Source organism: Oncorhynchus masou, chromosome 24, assembly GCF_036934945.1.
Source record: "Oncorhynchus masou masou isolate Uvic2021 chromosome 24, UVic_Omas_1.1, whole genome shotgun sequence".
In the NCBI taxonomy this organism is placed as follows: Eukaryota; Metazoa; Chordata; class Actinopteri; order Salmoniformes; family Salmonidae; genus Oncorhynchus; species Oncorhynchus masou.
In genome coordinates this window covers 68900072-68918304 of record NC_088235.1, presented here as the reverse complement: position 1 = coordinate 68918304, position 18233 = coordinate 68900072, and the positions used below count along the sequence as shown (strand labels likewise).

Genomic DNA, 18233 nt, shown 5'->3' with positions numbered 1-18233 from the left:
ATTGGAGTGGGATTGATGGTGCACAAAGAGAACAGCTACAAAAGTTTCTTATGTCTGTTTATGGAAAGAAACACTACACAGGTGCTTTTCATGGCACATTTTAATCATATGGATTGACAAAGCGAATCAAATCTGCTTTTTGGCATTGCAAAAATTAACTGGTACTGGTTTCATTAACCTTAGTGTTTCCCTGCTTCCTTCACCTACTATGTGTGCCACTTCACTAGCTCTCTCTGGAGGCTGAGAGTGGAAGGGACAGGATGGATTGATTTGGCGCTACTGTGCTTTTTTGTCTTTCCTTTTCTCTAAGCGTCAGACACCGTCTGGATGTCTGGTGAAATTCAACATGAGGCACTAGGGTTGGTGCGATGTCATTCAAAATAAAGCTGTGCTAGAGAATCACCTATAGACTCTGACTTTCACAATTGTTCCCATTTGAAAGCTGCAACTTTAGGACAATCACTTATCAAATAAACCTATTTGGGAAATACTTTTCATAACTTGTCTTAAAGGGATACTTTGGGATTTTGGCAATGAGACCATTTATCTACTTCACCAGAGTCCGATGAACTCGTGGATACCACTTTTATGTCTGTGTCCAGTATGAAGGAAGTAGGGGGTAGTTTTGTGAGACAATGCTAATTAGCATTATCGCAATGATTTGGAAGTCTATGGGTATCTGTTAGCGTGACGCCTGTACAATTATTCTATAATGATATTATAAGCCATGGTCCTGGTGCAATTGGATGAATTCTTCTAGAATGACCCGCAATGTTGATATGACCCCATTCTCTTCAAAGATGGCCCCATTCAAAGATGGATGAGACGGGTCAGAGAAAAAAATTATATTAGTAATGGATTTTTGTTAAGCCTATTTATGTTGTTTGTGTGCAAGGCACAAGACCATGGCTCTGATAGCACTTCCAGTCTGGGGCTTGACATAAACCTTTTTTTGCCATTTTGGACAAGTAGGACAGATTCTTTACTTGTCTGAAAGCTGAAGTCGCCATCCCAAAAATAATACTTTAACACCATTGCCCAAAATGGTGACTAAAAATGTGTGAAGTATGTAGAAGGGATCTGAAAGAATGTTCCGCACTTGCCCATCCCCTAGAGGCCCCCCCCCCCCAAAAAAAAGATTGCTTCCTCATACTTGCATATGCGGGCGAGGGAGGAAAGGAATCATGACCCTAACCAGGATTTCATCCAACCTTTTTATGATAGTAAAGTGCACGTCGGATAAAAACGGAACATTTTTCGGTAAAATTCCCAAATGTTCCTCAAAACAAAATACGCTAGACACGATGGGATCTTTTTGAGTCTAAAATTAATTATGTGAAAGATGTTGGTGGAAACGCTTTCATGCTCAAATGTTGATATAATAACCATCATATCGAAGTAAACTTGAAGTCATGCGATGCCGTGTGATCCACCCACTACCACTGATTGGGAAAGCATGTTTTCTGTTAGGTTACAGATTAAATAAATTAGGATGAACTTCACAGGGTGATGAAAGTGCAAGGTTGATGTTTACGGATGTTCATTTCCAGTAAATATCGAGGGTCTTATTCTGGTGACATGATAATCGATGCTTGGCTGCCGTATGACTGCGAAAATTCTCTCTCTTTTGTTCATAATCTCATCATGTAGCCTATACTTGCACTGTAACCAACGGCGCGTAACCTTTTATCTGCAACAAGTCAATTTGATGGAGAAACATCTTTGGTATGGATTTTAGAATACTTGCATAAAAATCTGTCGCCAATTGGATGGAAACCTAGCTTTTGACATATTTAATGCAGCCAAATCTTTTTGAATAGCCTATTCCACTCTGGTGGAGCTGTGGCACAAAGGCCTAGGCTACTACACATTTCCTATGTGGTTGTGTCTGTGTGGAATGAAGCGCGCAGATTGAGCAAGTGACGGTCATCATGGGCTGCAGAGCAACTGTGCCGTCCCCAAAACTGATAAAATAATTATGAACTGATTAGTATATTTGCCTCACCCTGCTGTCTTTAGGCCTAGGCTACTAAACTCAGCAAAAAAAAAGAAACATCCTCTCACTGTCAACTGCATTTATTTTCAGCAAACTTGTGTAAATATTTGTATGAACATAACAAGATTCAACAACTGAGACATAAACTGAACAAGTTCGGAACAAGACTAACAGAAATGGAATAATGTGTCCCTGAACAAAGGGGGGGGGGGGTCTAAATCAAAAGTAACAGTCAGTATCTGGTGAGGCCACCACTTGCATTAAGTACTGCAGTGCATCTCCTCCTTATGGACTGCACCAGATTTGCCAGTTCTTGCTGTGAGATGTTACCCCACTCTTCCACCAAGGCACCTGTAGGTTCACAGACATTTCTGGGGGGAATGGCTCTAGCCCTCACCCTCCGATCCAACAGGTCCCAGGCGTGCTCAATGGGATTAAGATCCAGGCTCTTTTCTGGCCATGGCAGAACACTGACATTCCTGTCTTGCAGGAAATCACGCACAGAACGAGCAGTATGGCTGGTGGCATTGTCATGTCAGGATGAGCCTGCAGGAAGGGTACCACATGAGAGAGGAGGATGTCTTCCCTGTTATTCACAGCGTGGCGATTGCCTACAATGACGACAAGCTCAGTCCGATGATGCTGTGATACACCGCCCCAGACTATGACGGACCCTCCACCTCCAAATCGGTCCCGCTCCAGAGTACAGGCCTCAGTGTAACGCTCATTCCTTCGACAATAAACGCAAATCCAACCATTTCCCCTGGTGAGACAAAACCACGACTCATCTGTGAAGAGCACTTTTTACCAGTCCTGTCTGGTCCAGCGATGGTGGGTTTGTGACCATATGTGACGTTGTCTCAGATGATGTCTGGTGAGGATCTGCCTTACAACAGGCCTACAAGCCCTCAGTCCAGCCTCTCTCAGCCTGAGCACTGATGGAGGGATTGTGCGTTCCTGGTGTAACTCGGGCAGTTGTTGCCATGCTGTACCTGTCCCACAGGTGTGATGTTCGGATGTACCGATCCTGTGCAGGTGTTGTTACACATGGTCTGCCACTGCGAGGTCGAACGGCTGTCCGTCCTGTCTCCCTATAGCGCTGTCTTAGGCGTCTCACAGTACGAACATTGTAATTTATTGCCCTGGTCACATCTGCAGTCCTCCTGCCTCCTTGCAGCATGCCTAAGGCACATTCACGCAGATGTGCAGGGACCCTGGGCATCTTTCTTTTGGTGTTTTTCAGAGTCCGTAGAAAGGACTCTTTTTAGTGTCCTAAGTTTTCATAACTGTGACCTTAATTGCCTACTGTGCATGTTCATTAATTGTTTATGGTTCATTGAACAAGCATGTGAAACCGTGTTTAAACCCTTTACAATGAAGATCTGTGAAGTTATTTGGATTTTTACAAATGATCTTTGACAGGGTCCTGACAAAGGGACTACTTTTTTTGCTGAGTTTATATGCTTTGTAGGTAGGTTGCATATAATAATAATAATAATAATAATAATAATAATAATAATAATAATAATAATAATAATAATAATAATAATAATAATTAATAGTAATAATAATTAATATTCATATATTTTCATCAACTATAGCCTAAGTTTTCATTAGAATCTTCGTTATATTTTTCCGTCTTGGTATTGTTTGCTCAATTTAACTTCTTGTGGCCTAAAATATTTAAAAGCTACAATTTTAAGGACATTAAACACCTTTCTAAGAATAATTTTGGGGAATAAATTACTTCAATGTGTCTCAATGCTTTTATGATATTTCATTTTGGCAAGGATAGATTTTCTTTCGGCCTCGCATGCATAATTTCTGTCTTATAATGCAATGCTCGACTGTAAGGTTTGTTCATATTTTTATGTCTTGCTATTGTTTATTCTGTCTCATGATTTGGGGTTATTCAAAAACAACAACTTCTGAACTCTGTCAGATTCATTCATTGTTTGATCATGACGGGGGTGAGAGGGTGATGAAGCGTACTCCATGAGCTGTAACCGAAAAACAACTGGCATTTTAAACGTTTGAGGTGAGGGAGAAATTGTGGTGGAACAGTATTGTTAGCATTGTTAAGTATCTTGCTAGCTGGATTGAATTATCCGTTTGCTAGACAGAGGAATGTTGAGCAACATTAGGCAATTTAACTGATCAAATAATTGAGTTGGTGTGAAAATTAAAATGAGCTGGTAATAAAGTCAAACAGCAACATCAGATGAGCTAACTTTAGTAACCTAACCAATTCGCTATAGTATTAACTGGTAACATTATATGACTCCTTGCCTTTACTCAAGTTATAACATGTTAGTTGCTTACTGGACCATGGCAATCTGTGTGAAATGTTAACTAGTTACGAGCTATCTGTGAACTCATCTTTTCCTTCTACAGTATTAGGCTAGACACTACATTTTTAACTGCTTTTTTCTGATCAAAAATTTGCATCCACCGTGGAGCCCAGTTTTATAATATTACTATATGTCCCAGCTGCCTGCCATTGTTTTTGAAGTAATCACGAAAACACAGGCCTTATTTTAGGGCATTTCCCCCCTGCCAGCTCCTATTAGCGCTATTGAGCACCGTGGCACTAACTCGCCTTCTGAACGTTTGATTCCCAGTTTATTGTTCTACGTCACAATGGGTGCTTTGCTATTGTTGACAATGGAGTTCTGCCCACGTTGTTTATAATTAAAAATAAACAACAAAAATGTACTCATGGAACTCTTGAGGTCGTCACCTATATTTCTCTATAGTAAATAATGGATGTCTCTTTCGCAAAACAATTGGATACCATTTTAAACACGACAATCTCCTCTTTCTAATTATGTAAGACTGGACAGTGTATTCCGTTGTCATCAAACGCTAGCCCCGAAAAACCTTTTGCCCTTGGAACGCTGAGTTCCCCCCGATTTGTTTTCCTATGGAGAGGCATGCTCGGGTATTTCGCTAAACATCTTGCGATGTGTATAAGCTGTTTTTCAAGTCAGACACCATTTTAATCATGATAATCGCCTCTTTCTAATTATGTAAGGCTGGGCAGATTTATCTCGTCGTTAAACGCTAAACCAGAAATAGTCAGAAGTTGCCATTTTATTCCTACTTCCTCATTATGCAGACGTAATCACACTTGGCACCATTGAGGTGCGGATGTTTACTTTCTAAACAAGTTATTTTTCAGTTTCATCCTAAGAACATATTGTAGTGGGAATATCAAAAAAGGATAAAAGAAATTGTGCCATTTAGGCAAAATGGAATTCTAAGCGTCGCTCCAGTCAAAACAGGCTCTGCGAGCTTTTGATTCCATGAATTTGCTCTGGGCTCGCGCTAGTGTTAGTTTAGCCAACGTTCTTTTGCCATTTTCAGCCTTGGGTGAATTTTGACTCGTTCTATTTTCCAGCCTAACAGTATGTGGTTATTTTTCAGAATGAGAGAATTAGGTGAAAATGAGGTATTGCTTGTTAACCTGTTGAAACTCTAGGGGCGCAATTTCATTTTTGGATGAAAAACGTTCCCGTTTTAAACAAGATATTTTGTCACAAAAAGATGCTCGACTATGCATATAATTGGTAGATTTGGAAAGAAAACACTCTGACGTTTCCAGAACTGCAAAGATATTTTCTGTGCGTGCCCTAGAACGTGAGCTTCAGGCAAAACCAAGATGAGACTGCATCCAGGAAATGAGCAGGATTTTTGAGGCTCTGTTTTCCATTGTCTCCTTATATGGCTGTGAATGCGAGAGGAGTAAGTCTGCCCTTTCTGTTGTTTCCCCAAGGTGTCTGCAGCATTGTGACGTAATTTGTAGGCATATCATTGGAAGATTGACCATAAGAGACCACATTTACCAGGTGTCCGCCCGGTGTCCTGCGCCGAAATTGGTGCGCAAAAGTCAGCTGCAAGTATTTTTCCATGGAATTTAGAGAAGAATGCAGGCTTCCACGAACGATATATCAATGAAGAGATATGTGAAAAAACACCTTGAGGATTGATTCCAAACAACGTTTTCCATGTTTCGGTCGATATAAATGGAGTTAATTCGGAAAAAGTTTGACGTTGTAGGTGACTGAATTTTCGGTTCGTTTCGGTAGCCAAATGTGATGTACAAAACGGAGCGATTTCTCCTACACACAGACGCTTTCAGGAAAAACTGCGCATTTGGTATGTAACTGAGAGTCTCCTCATTGAAAACATCCGAAGCTCTTCAAAGGTAAATGATTTTATTTATTTGGTTATCTGGTTTTTGTGAAAATGTTGCGTGCTAAATACTACTCAAAATGCTAAGCTAGCTTAGCATACTCTTACACAAATTAGTCAATTGCTATGGTTCAAAAGCATATTTTGAAAATCTGAGATGACAGTGTTGTTAAGAAAAGGCTAAGCTTGAGAGCAGGCGCATTATTTTCATTTTATTTGCGATTTTCAGAAATCGTTAACGTTGCGTTATGCTAATGAGCCTGAGGCTTTAGTCACGATCCCGGATCCGGGATGGGGAGTTTCAAGAGTTTTTAAACAGTTAAGTGTAGCTGGAGCCGGGCCTGGCTTAAGCTAGATGCCACTATAGAGGTGAAAGGAACACAACACACTTTCCCTCTTTCTCAATACATTGGATAAAGAGGGGTATCCCCGGTGTACTCTGCCTGAAAGAGATCAATTATGCCAACAAATGGTATCATGCTCTGCTGGCACATTGTAGAACAGATGTCCACAGCAGGCAGAAAGTGTACAATCTAATAGTGTAGCCCAAAGATATTGCTTTTGTTGTGTTGAACTTGACAGAAACACTTGTGTGAGTGAGGGGGAATTATTACATTTTTTTTACTCAGTGAATGATATTTTTGCACACATTGATGTCTACTATAGTGGCCACTATAATAGAGCAAAAATAGAATGCCTATTTGTTTCATTCTATTTCTACTTGAGATGTTTTTTCCCCCCAAGTGCAATATTTAGATGTGTGTGTGTGTGTGTGTGTGTGGTCACAAGTGTTATATTATAAAGGCTGGCATGGCTAACTGCAATATTAGTGTATTGTTTTTTTTCTCAAGACTTGAGTGTCATTTAGTAATGTCTTAGGTGAATTTTTTATTTTTTAAATTTTTTTATTTCACCTTTATTTAACCAGGTAGGCTAGTTGAGAACAAGTTCTCATTTGCAACTGCGACCTGGCCAAGATAAAGCTTAGCAGTGTGAACAGACAACACAGAGTTACACATGGAGTAAACAATTAACAAGTCAATAACACAGTACAAAAAAAGGGGAGCCTATATACATTGTGGGCAAAATGCATGAGGAGGTAGGCGAATAATTACAATTTTGCAGATTAGCACTGGAGTGATAAGTGATCAGATGGTCATGTACAGGTAGAGATATTGGTGTGCAAAAGAGCAGAAAAGTAAATAAATAAAAACAGTATGGGGATGAGGTAGGTGAAAATGGGTGGACTATTTACCAATACACTATGTACAGCTGCAGCGATCGGTTAGCTGCTCAGATAACACATGTTTGAAGTTGGTGAGGGAGATAAAAGTCTCCAACTTCAGGGATTTTTGCAATTCGTTCCAGTCACAGGTAGCAGAGTACTGGAACGAAAGGTGGCCAAATGAGGTGTTGGCTTTAGGGATGATCAGTGAGATACACCTGCTGGAGCGCGTGCTACGGATGGGTGTTGCCATCGTGACCAGTGAACTGAGATAAGGCGGAGCTTTACCTAGCATGGACTTGTAGATGACCTGGAGCCAGTGGGTCTGGCAACGAATATGTAGCGAGGGCCAGCCGACTAGAGCATACAAGTCACAGTGGTGGGTGGTATAAGGTGCTTTAGTGACAAAACGGATGGCACTGTGATAAACTGCATCCAGTTTGCTGAGTAGAGTGTTGGAGGCAATTTTGTAGATGACATCGCCAAAGTCGAGGATCGGTAGGATAGTCAGTTTTACAAGGGTAAGTTTGGCGGCGTGAGTGAAGGAGGCTTTGTTGCGGAATAGAAAGCCGACTCTTGATTTGATTTTCGATTGGAGATGTTTGATATGAGTCTGGAAGGAGAGTTTACAGTCTAGCCAGACACCTAGGTACTTATAGGTGTCCACATATTCAAGGTCGGAACCATCCAGGGTGGTGATGCTCGTCGGGCATGCGGGTGCAGGCAGCGATCGGTTGAAAAGCATGCATTTGGTTTTACTGGCGTTTAAAAGCAGTTGGAGGCCACGGAACGAGTGTTGTATGGCATTGAAGCTCGTTTGGAGGTTAGATAGCACAGTGTCCACGGACGGGCCGGAAGTATACAGAATGGTGTCGTCTGCGTAGAGGTGGATCACGGAATCGCCCGCAGCAAGAGCAACATCATTGATATATACAGAGAAAAGAGTCGGCCCGAGAATTGAACCCTGTGGCACCCCCATAGAGACTGCCAGAGGACCGGACAGCATGCCCTCCGATTTGACACACTGAACTCTGTCTGCAAAGTAATTGGTGAACCAGGCAAGGCAGTCATCCGAAAAACTGAGGCTACTGAGTCTGCCGATAAGAATATGGTGATTGACAGAGTCGAAAGCCTTGGCAAGGTCGATGAAGACGGCTGCACAGTACTGTCTTTTATCGATGGCGGTTATGATATCGTTTAGTACCTTGAGTGTGGCTGAGGTGCACCCGTGACCGGCTTGGAAACCAGATTGCACAGCGGAGAAGGTACGGTGGGATTCGAGATGGTCAGTGACCTGTTTGTTGACTTGGCTTTCGAAGACCTTAGATAGGCAGGGCAGGATGGATATAGGTCTGTAACAGTTTGGGTCCAGGGTGTCTCCCCCTTTGAAGAGGGGGATGACTGCGGCAGCTTTCCAATCCTTGGGGATCTCAGACGATATGAAAGAGAGGTTGAACAGGCTGGTAATAGGGGTTGCGACAATGGCGGCGGATAGTTTCAGAAATAGAGGGTCCAGATTGTCAAGCCCAGCTGATTTGTACGGGTCCAGGTTTTGCAGCTCTTTTAGAACATCTGCTATCTGGATTTGGGTAAAGGAGAACCTGGAAGGGCTTGGGCGAGAAGCTGCGGTGGGGGCGGAGCAGTTGGCCGAGGTTGGAGTAGCCAGGCGGAAGGCATGGCCAGCCGTTGTGAAATGCTTGAAGTTTTCGATAATCATGGATTTATCGGTGGTGACCGTGTTACCTAGCCTCAGTGCAGTGGGCAGCTGGGAGGAGGTGCTCTTGTTCTCCATGGACTTCACAGTGTCCCAGAACTTTTTGGAGTTGGAGCTACAGGATGCAAACTTCTGCCTGAAGAAGCTGGCCTTAGCTTTCCTGACTGACTGCGTGTATTGGTTCCTGACTTCCCTGAACAGTTGCATATCGCTGGGACTATTCGATGCTATTGCAGTCCGCCACAGGATGTTTTTGTGCTGGTCGAGGGCAGTCAGGTCTGGAGTGAACCAAGGGCTGTATCTGTTCTTGGTACTGCATTTTTTTGAACGGAGCATGCTTATCTAAAATGGTGAGGAAGTTACTTTTAAAGAATGACCAGGCATCCTCAACTGACGGGATGAGGTCAATGTCCTTCCAGGATACCCGGGCCAGGTCGATTAGAAAGGCCTGCTCACAGAAGTGTTTTAGGGAGCGTTTGACAGTGATGAGGGGTGGTCGTTTGACTGCGGCTCCGTAGCGGATACAGGCAATGAGGCAGTGATCGCTGAGATCCTGGTTGAAGACAGCGGAGGTGTATTTGGAGGGCCAGTTGGTCAGGATGACGTCTATGAGGGTGCCCTTGTTTACAGAGTTAGGGTTGTACCTGGTGGGTTCCTTGATGATTTGTGTGAGATTGAGGGCATCTAGCTTAGATTATAGGACTGCCGGGGTGTTTAGCATATCCCAGTTTAGGTCACCTAAAAGAACAAAGTCTGAAGCTAGATGGGGGGCGATCAATTCACAGATGGTGTCCAGGGCACCGCTGGGAGCTGAGGGGGGTCGGTAGCAGGCGGCAACAGTGAGAGACTTATTTCTGGAGAGAGTAATTTTCAAAATTAGTAGTTCGAACTGTTTGGGTATGGACCTGGAAAGTATGACATTACTTTGCAGGCTATCTCTGCAGTAGACTGCAACTCCTCCCCCTTTGGCAGTTCTATCTTGACGGAAGATGTTATAGTTGGGTATGGAAATCTCAGAATTTTTGGTGGCCTTCCTGAGCCAGGACTCAGACACGGCAAGGACATCAGGGTTAGCAGAGTGTGCTAAAGCAGTGAGTAAAACAAACTTAGGGAGGAGGCTTATGATGTTGACATGCATGAAACCAAGGCTTTTTCGATCACAGAAGTCAACAAATGAGGGTGCCTGGGGACATGCAGGGCCTGGGTTTACCTCCACATCACCCGCGGAACAGAGAAGGAGTAGTATGAGGGTGCGGCTAAAGGCTATCAAAACTGGTCGCCTAGAGCATTGGGGACAGAGAATAAGAGGAGCAGGTTTCTGGGCATGGTAGAATATATTCAGGGCATAATGCGCAGACAGGGGTATGGTGGGGTGCGGGTACAGCGGAAAATAACATTGGATTGCTTTTTTTACATTTTTAGGTTCACATGAACCACTTATTTTACACACAGAGACTGATCATGTAGATCATATTCTTTGTTGTTTAATTAGTTAACCTGCATTTCCCCCTTTTTGCATGTTTCAGTGCAACAAAAAAAAGTGTCACCTTTTTGGGCCCGCACCAGTTTGCCTCCTTGATTCATTTGAAAGAGTAGTGCAATAGACCAGTCATCATATTGACTTTGGCTATTGGCTTTGGCTACTGGCCCAGATCATTTGAGAGAGAGAAAAAAAACGACTTATTTACTGACCGCATATTTTGCGCTGCTTTGTTGAAACTCTTCACTCTCTCTACCTTTTGCTTTGTGTAAATATATTATGTTTATTGAAATAAGCTATAGGAATATGGGCAATTTACTCAATGTCAACCATGCACGGCCACATTACTGGAGTAATTCTTTGATATTTATGTGCAATTTTGTATAAAAAAATAAAATCTATTTTCTAGTTGTCCAGCAATTATTATTATTTTTTTACTTGCCCCGGACAAGCCTTAATGTCATGCAGTCATTACGCGACTTCCTTCAAACTGCACACAGAGACATAAAAATGAGATCATTGGGCTTCATTGCCAAAATCCCGAAGTATCCCTTTATTGCTTTTGATAAGCTATTTTAATTAGTAGGTTTTGTATGTTCTTCAACAAGTAGGAGGGATGCATACATTCATCTTGTAATAGACTAAGCTTTGCTCAACTGTACGATTTGTTCAAACTACTCGTTAGAAAAATCTATCTTGCTATTGTTTGTTCTACCTCTCTCATTATTACCTTAGCCCTATCATGTTTTTAAGTTATTCAGTAACAACCTAAAACTTTCTGAGAGACCGTAGATCGCCGTTGGCTAAAATGATTGTTTAATCATGAAGTAGCACGGTGGGAGAAAGCCAGCATGCATAAAAATTGTAATTCATATCAAATGGACAGAAAATACAAAATGGGGTTTTATAGAGTCAGCTATATGGTGTTGGGTTATATGGACCAGATCATCTGATATTGAGAAAAAAAAAACATATTTTCTGACTGGACATTTTACACTGCTTTGGTGAAAATCTTAGCTTTATCTACATTCTTCTCTTGCATTTGTAAATTGTTTAACATATTTATTGATATGTTATGCAGGCTGCAAAGGAATAGGCCACTTTGCATGGCCCTGCTTTGAGCTACCAGGTCATATCTCTACTGCGTGGTGCTAGTCAAGTTGAAATAGGTTATAAAGTGCATCGTCTGTCACATCACAATGTCGTCACCATTGGTGATGGCTGTCAATCATCTTCGATATCCGATACTATCGTAAATGTCGCTGAACCCTAGTTTGTGCGCGCACCCACAAAGACATATCTTACACTCACGGTCAGAATGTACAGCTAACTCCTGGAGCATTCCATTTAACTGTTTATGAATGGCTCTAAATTTTTTGTTATTTATCTGCAGTAGCAAAGTGAAAGGCACATTCAACCTCAAGCCATTGCATTGCCACAATGGTCGTAAACCTTACATTTAGAAAGCATTTGATCATTGGCAAGTTCTTATTTTACCACACCCTCATTCATATTTTGTAAACATTAGCTTGATGGATGAGAATTGTGGCATTGACAACTTTGGCACTGGCAGGAATGTTTTGTTTTTTGACATACAATAGACTTTACAGGCTACCTGACGACCCTATCCACAAAGCCTGTGTTTGGCTTCACAGGTCTCGCTCTACTCTCTACAAGTTGTGGTTGATCCAAGAATAGATTAGTGGTAGTCATATATGTAGCATCTCATATGTAGCATCTCATACCCCTGCTGGCGAAATTGAAAGGCAATCCAGATCTTCTAGAGATTTGCCATTTCTGATCAATGAAAGCCCTGGTTGGCCAGTTGAGATGAGATGCTAAATCCAAACAGGCCAGTTGACATTAGGCCGCTGGAATTCACCACTGTATTAATGGAGAAGACTGAATGAATGACCCTGGGAGGTTTATCGATTTCTGTGCATAGAACCTTCTGGGCTTTATCATTGACACTGAAACAGTGTTTCAGACCCTTTCCGAGTACCCTAAGGTGCTTCATTTAGCGTTTGATTACAGCGAGCCGATTCTACTCCGATAAAAGCTGAAGTCAAATCACTCTATTTCTCCTGCTTGTTAGGGTTGGTTAGAGGCTAGTTTTTTAATTGTGTGTAAAATCAAGACGGCGCAACTCACAAACATCAACGCATTCTGACGGTTTTCGTGAACTACTCCTATGTTGTTTTCATAAGTCTGTTTTTATAAGTTTAATCAGGCTAAAATATGTTGGGGAGCGCAACCATATGAATGTGTACATTGTATTCAGTGTCCGGCAACAGGGATCTATCTTTATTCCTCCTGACCTCTGCACTCCTTCAAACCAATAAGGTTTTGTTTTCTCTGAGAAGCAAAGGACCTCTTCAATTGCAGCAAAGCGTCACATTTCTGGGAGAGAGTGGCAAATGTGACGTTTTTGTGAGTTAGTGGCATGGGAGTCATCGATGATACCTGTTTTTTGGAGAAAGCTGATGAGTCTGTTTTATAGAGGATTGGTTTACCTCCTAGCGTTTCTTTTTGAGTGAATGACGATTAATACCTGACTGATTAGACTCCCAATTACCATTACAAGGAACCAAACCTTTCTGGGAAATCTGAAGACTCATGGTAATCTGATCGGTTTCACTGTTCATGCCGAGGCAATGTTGGTCTTATCAACCTCCTTTCACAGCATAGCAAGCTGTATAACACGCTCTATGATGTGCTTACCTCATCCCATTGTCAATTATTTGCTCCTCTATGGTTTCAACCATGTCTGTGCCTGAGAGACTCCCTAATTCAAGACATTAAAGGCTATACCGTAATACATTTCCAACACTGGTTAACATACCACACATTATACTGATTTGAGTGACTTGTACAGTTATGTCATTACTTCAGAGGAAATCCTTCTCTTTCTCAGGCAGTATTATTCCATGCCAGTTGTAATTTATTGCATTCCTTTTTTTTGTGACCAAATATGATTCATTAAACATTTAATTTAGCTGACAGGTTTGGCTAACTGTCGGCAGGAATTTTCACTAAAAGATACACTGGAACACACAGTACAGGCTACAATCGACAGCACATTTGTATATTTAAAAAAAATCACTCTAATTTCCCCTCACGTTATGAGTGGTTCAAGGTTGAAAGCCATCCGCAACTTTAGAAGAATTGGGAAAGATGGAGACTGCTCGCATGTGATGGTTGGCCACCGACTGTTTTTGGCAGATCGTTGGCCATGTGTGTCCTCTAAGACCTACCTGTCTTGTCCCAGCAAGAGTCGAGTAGCCCAGAGTTTCCTTCTCTATCTGGTCCCGCTTCATTCCTCTTAGAACAGAGCCCATTAAATTAAATTCACATCTCAAGCGCCTAATTGCAAATGGCCCTTACCCTAACGGCACATTAAGTGCTACGTAAAGATGCAGTTACAAGAGGTTAGGGTCCCAAATCTACATCCCCTGGTCTCTGCCCATACACCCCACACTGCTCTTACCTCTATATTCTCACCCCATACTCCTGTAAGGGTTCTAATGTCCCAACCTGAACAGGGAAGGCAGCGGGTTCGGATGGGAGGAGGATTGACCATAATCACCTTGTGTAAATTGTTTAAAGAAACCATCTTGACACAGCTGTCTGGACTTGGGAGAGTTTGTAAAAGGTTTTTGAGTCTTGGTTCAAAACGAACATGTGAGGAGGCTCTTCATAGTGAGACGGTTGGGCCTGTGGAAGCCAGGAAAATGTGATTGGGAAGAAGCCCTGGCAGTTACACGTGAAACACAAGATGGTCGAAGGTAGTGTTGTGGAAGGGTGAGCCAGAATATTCACTTCATTACCCTGGTGGTGTTAGACTTGGTGTAATATTCTGCCAAAATACTAAGTTGGCAGTTTTCTGCAAAAATCCCATCACCTAAATGAGGGTGTCCTTTATTATTATTTAATAAAAAACATTATTTTATTAACTTTGACTGTTGGGTGGATGTTTGTGTGCTTGTTCTTTTTGTAAGACTAAAAGGGATTTTGACAAAGTGAACGAGTTAAGATCCTGGCGTCGCCCCTGCTGTACGTCTTAGTTGACTTTGCTCAGTCCTCACTTAAGTAAGCAAAGAAATAACAATTTATACTTAGCAGACAATTTTTGTTCTCCATTCTGCGCTAGACTCATGCCATTATACTTCAAGCCATAGATTTCAATCTAGCAAAATGGTTAAGCACAATGTTTTCCCTTTCCCATGCAGCACACCCAGATAAAATGCATGAAGACTTTGAGAGGTGTCAAACCTATAAATCACTGCCCCTATTTCACACAGCACACATGCCCCCCAAGTTCCCCCCTCCAACATCGGTTTAGGGTTAGGTTGTGACAATTCCTTATGATGTGCTGTAGCTTTGAGCCACCTGACGCCTGTACAATTATTCTATTATGATATTAAAGCCTTGGACCTGGTGCCAATTGGATTAATTCTTATAGAATGACCTGCAATGTTCATAAAACCCCAGTCTCTTCAATGATAGCTGAGACGGTTCATCATAATAATAATGATGATGATTAGTAATGGATTTTTATTAGGCCTATTTACATTGTTTGCAAGGCTCAAGACCGTTGCTCGGATGTAAATAACAATGAGCGTAACTGAATTACAATGTCTTTCTCTTTCTTTGTGTGTGTGTTCAGGACCCCAGAGCAGTGCCCTAGTGTGGTGTCCCTCCTGTCAGAGAGCTACAACCCCCATGTGCGCTGCGGCGCCGCAATGGCCCTTGGCATCTGCTGTGCCGGGACAGGCAACAAGATGAGTGCCTCTTCCACCTCATGTACTGTACATCCTTTCCCGACCTCCCTCCCTCCCTCCCCTCTCTGAACAACCTGCAAATTCTATTGTCCAGTCCAAAATCAGCCCATATGCTTACCTGTAGACACTTCTTAATGCAGCTTCATGGATCTAAAATAATTTAAAGGGTCTATGAAGTATTGCGAAAGCTCCTCCTAGCCTACCACAGGGCTGTGTTGTATCCCTCCCACACACTATGAGTGTAGCAAAATAACGGACACCACCGAATACCTGAGGCTAACCGAGGCTAACTACTAGAAGACTCAACCTCTGCTAGGAACATACGGAGAAGGAACTGCCAGATGTGTCATAATAGCCCGGAGGTAAAGCTACACTTGGAGCCAAATATGAGATTGAATACATGGAGCAGGTTGGAAAAAATGTAAATGTATTTTCAGAAGTGCTGTGGTCAACGTTCAAGGAATACATTAAATGTAAACATTACATTGGTAGTGGGGAGCTATTTTATACTTTTTCACAGATCCATTATTTTCCCATTTGTCTTATAGCAACCTTATATTTTTGGCAGCCCTGGTGTGAAGTGGAGAAATGGCAGAGCAGACCGTCATATGATCCTAAATATTTTTGCTACTTGGAATTACAATTTCAGAGGACCAGTGCTTCTACAGAGAAAAATAAAATCTTACATCTGTGCTGTTTGGGAGCAGGTTCTGAAGGTTTGCATTAAAAGAATGTGTAGGCTACTACATGTGTGGTGTAGGGCTATAAATTGGGCAGCTAGTAGGCTATTTGCTAATAGGCTAAATATGTTCTGGCCTGCCGACCTAGCTACAAGCTCAGGAAAAAATTGGCTGGAGGCCAAACCTAGTTGCCAACCCCGTTGTATATTGTATTCAATAACCCCCTTCATCATCATCACATCTTTTCCAAGATGGCGTAGCAGCAAGACGTGTTTGTTTTTGTCCCATGTAAATATTCAGCTTTTTTGGGGGGAAGTGTTTTTCTTCTCATTTTTCTGTATACATTTCAATCTCTTTTTCAATTTTTTGAATGTATTTTTTAGTTTTTTAGTTTACCTTTATTTAACTAGGCAAGTCAGTTAAGAACAAATTCTTATTTTCAATGACGGCCTAGGGCCAGTGGGTTAACTGCCTGTTCAGGGGCAGAACGACAGATTTGTACCTTGTCAGCTCGGGGATTTGAACTTGCAACCTTTCGGCTGCTAGTCCAACGCTCTAACCACTAGGCTACCCTGCCGCCCCATTAAATATACACCTCTCAAAAAAATAAAGGGAACACTAAAATAACACATCCTAGATCTGAATGAATGAAATATTATATCTTATATATCTTATTAAATACTTATTAAATACCTGTATGACCTTGCTACAACGCCTGGGCATGCTCCTGATGAGGTGGCGGATGGTCTCCTGAAGGATCTCCTCCCAGACCTGGACTAAAACATCCGCCAAATCCCGGACAGTCTGTGGTGCAACGTGGCGTTGGTGGATGGAGCGAGAGATGATGTCCCAGATGTGCTCAATTGGATTCAGGTCTGGGGAACGGGCGGGCCAGTCCATAGCATCAATGCCTTCCTCTTGCAGGAACTGCTGACACACTCCAGCCATATGAGGTCTAGCATTGTCTTGCATTAGGAGGAACCCAGGAGGAACCCAGGGCCAACCGCACCAGCATATGGTCTCACAAGGGGTCTGAGGATCTCATCTCGGTACCTAATGGCAGTCAGGCTACCTCTGGTGAGCACATGGAGGGCTGTGCGGCCCCCCAAAGAAATGCCACCCCACACCATGACTGACCCACCGCCAAACCAGTCATGCTGGAGGATGTTGCAGACAGCAGAACGTTCTCCACGGTGTCTCCAGACTCTGTCACATGCTCAGTGTGAACCTGCTTTCATCTGTGAAGAGCACAGGACGCCAGTGGCGAATTTGCCAATCTTGGTGTTCTCTGGCAAATGCCAAACGTCCTACACGGTGTTGGACTGTAAAGCTCAACCCCCACCTGTGGATGTCGGGCCCTCATGCCACCGTCATGGAGTCTGTTTCTGACCGTTTGAGCAGACACATGCACATTTGTGGCCTGCTGGCGGTCATTTTGCAGGGCTCAGGCAGTGCTCCTCCTGCTCCTTCTTGCACAAAGGCGGAGGTAGCGGTCCTGCTGCTGGGATGTTGCCCTCCTATGGCCTCCTCCACATCTCCTGATGTACTGGCCTGTCTCCTGGTAGCGCCTCCATGCTCTGGACTCTACGCTGACAGACACAGCAAACCTTCTTGCCACAACTCTCATTGATGTGCCATCCTGGATGAGCTGCACTACCTGAGCCACTTGTGTGGGTTGTAGACTCCGTCTCATGCTACCACCTAGAGTGAAAGCACCGCTAGCATTCAAAAGTGACCAAAACATCAGCCAGGAAGCATAGGAACTGAGAAGTGGTCTGTGGTCACCACCTGCAAAACCACTCCTTTATTGGGGGGTGTCTTGCTAATTGCCTATAATTTCCACCTGTTGTCTATTCCATTTGCACAACAGCATGTTGGGGTGGCAGTGTAGCCTAGTGGTTAGAGCGTTGGGCTAGGAACCGGAAGGTTGCAAGTTCAAATCCCTGAGCTGACAAGGTACAAATCTGTCGTTATGCCCCTGAACAGGCAGTTATCCCACTGTTCCTAGGCCGTCATTGAAAATAAGAATTTGTTCTTAACTGACTTGCCTGGTTAAATAAAGGTTAAAAAAAAAATGTGACAATTATTGTCAATCAGTGTTGCTTCCTAAGTGGACAGTTTGATTTCACAGAAGTGTGATTGACTTGGAGTTACATTGTGTTG

The 18233-nt window shown here is 42.8% G+C and overlaps 1 protein-coding gene across 1 annotated transcript in view; it reads left to right on the top strand.

Annotated features, from left to right (window-relative positions):
- The window catches only part of LOC135512535 (26S proteasome non-ATPase regulatory subunit 1), a 107133-nt gene that overhangs the window by 47842 nt on the left and 41058 nt on the right, over positions 1–18233 (top strand). Inside the window, exon 17 of the mRNA XM_064934658.1 lies at positions 15276–15396. Coding sequence (XP_064790730.1) covers positions 15276–15396 — 121 coding nt within the window. The remainder of the gene's footprint in view (positions 1–15275; positions 15397–18233) is intronic.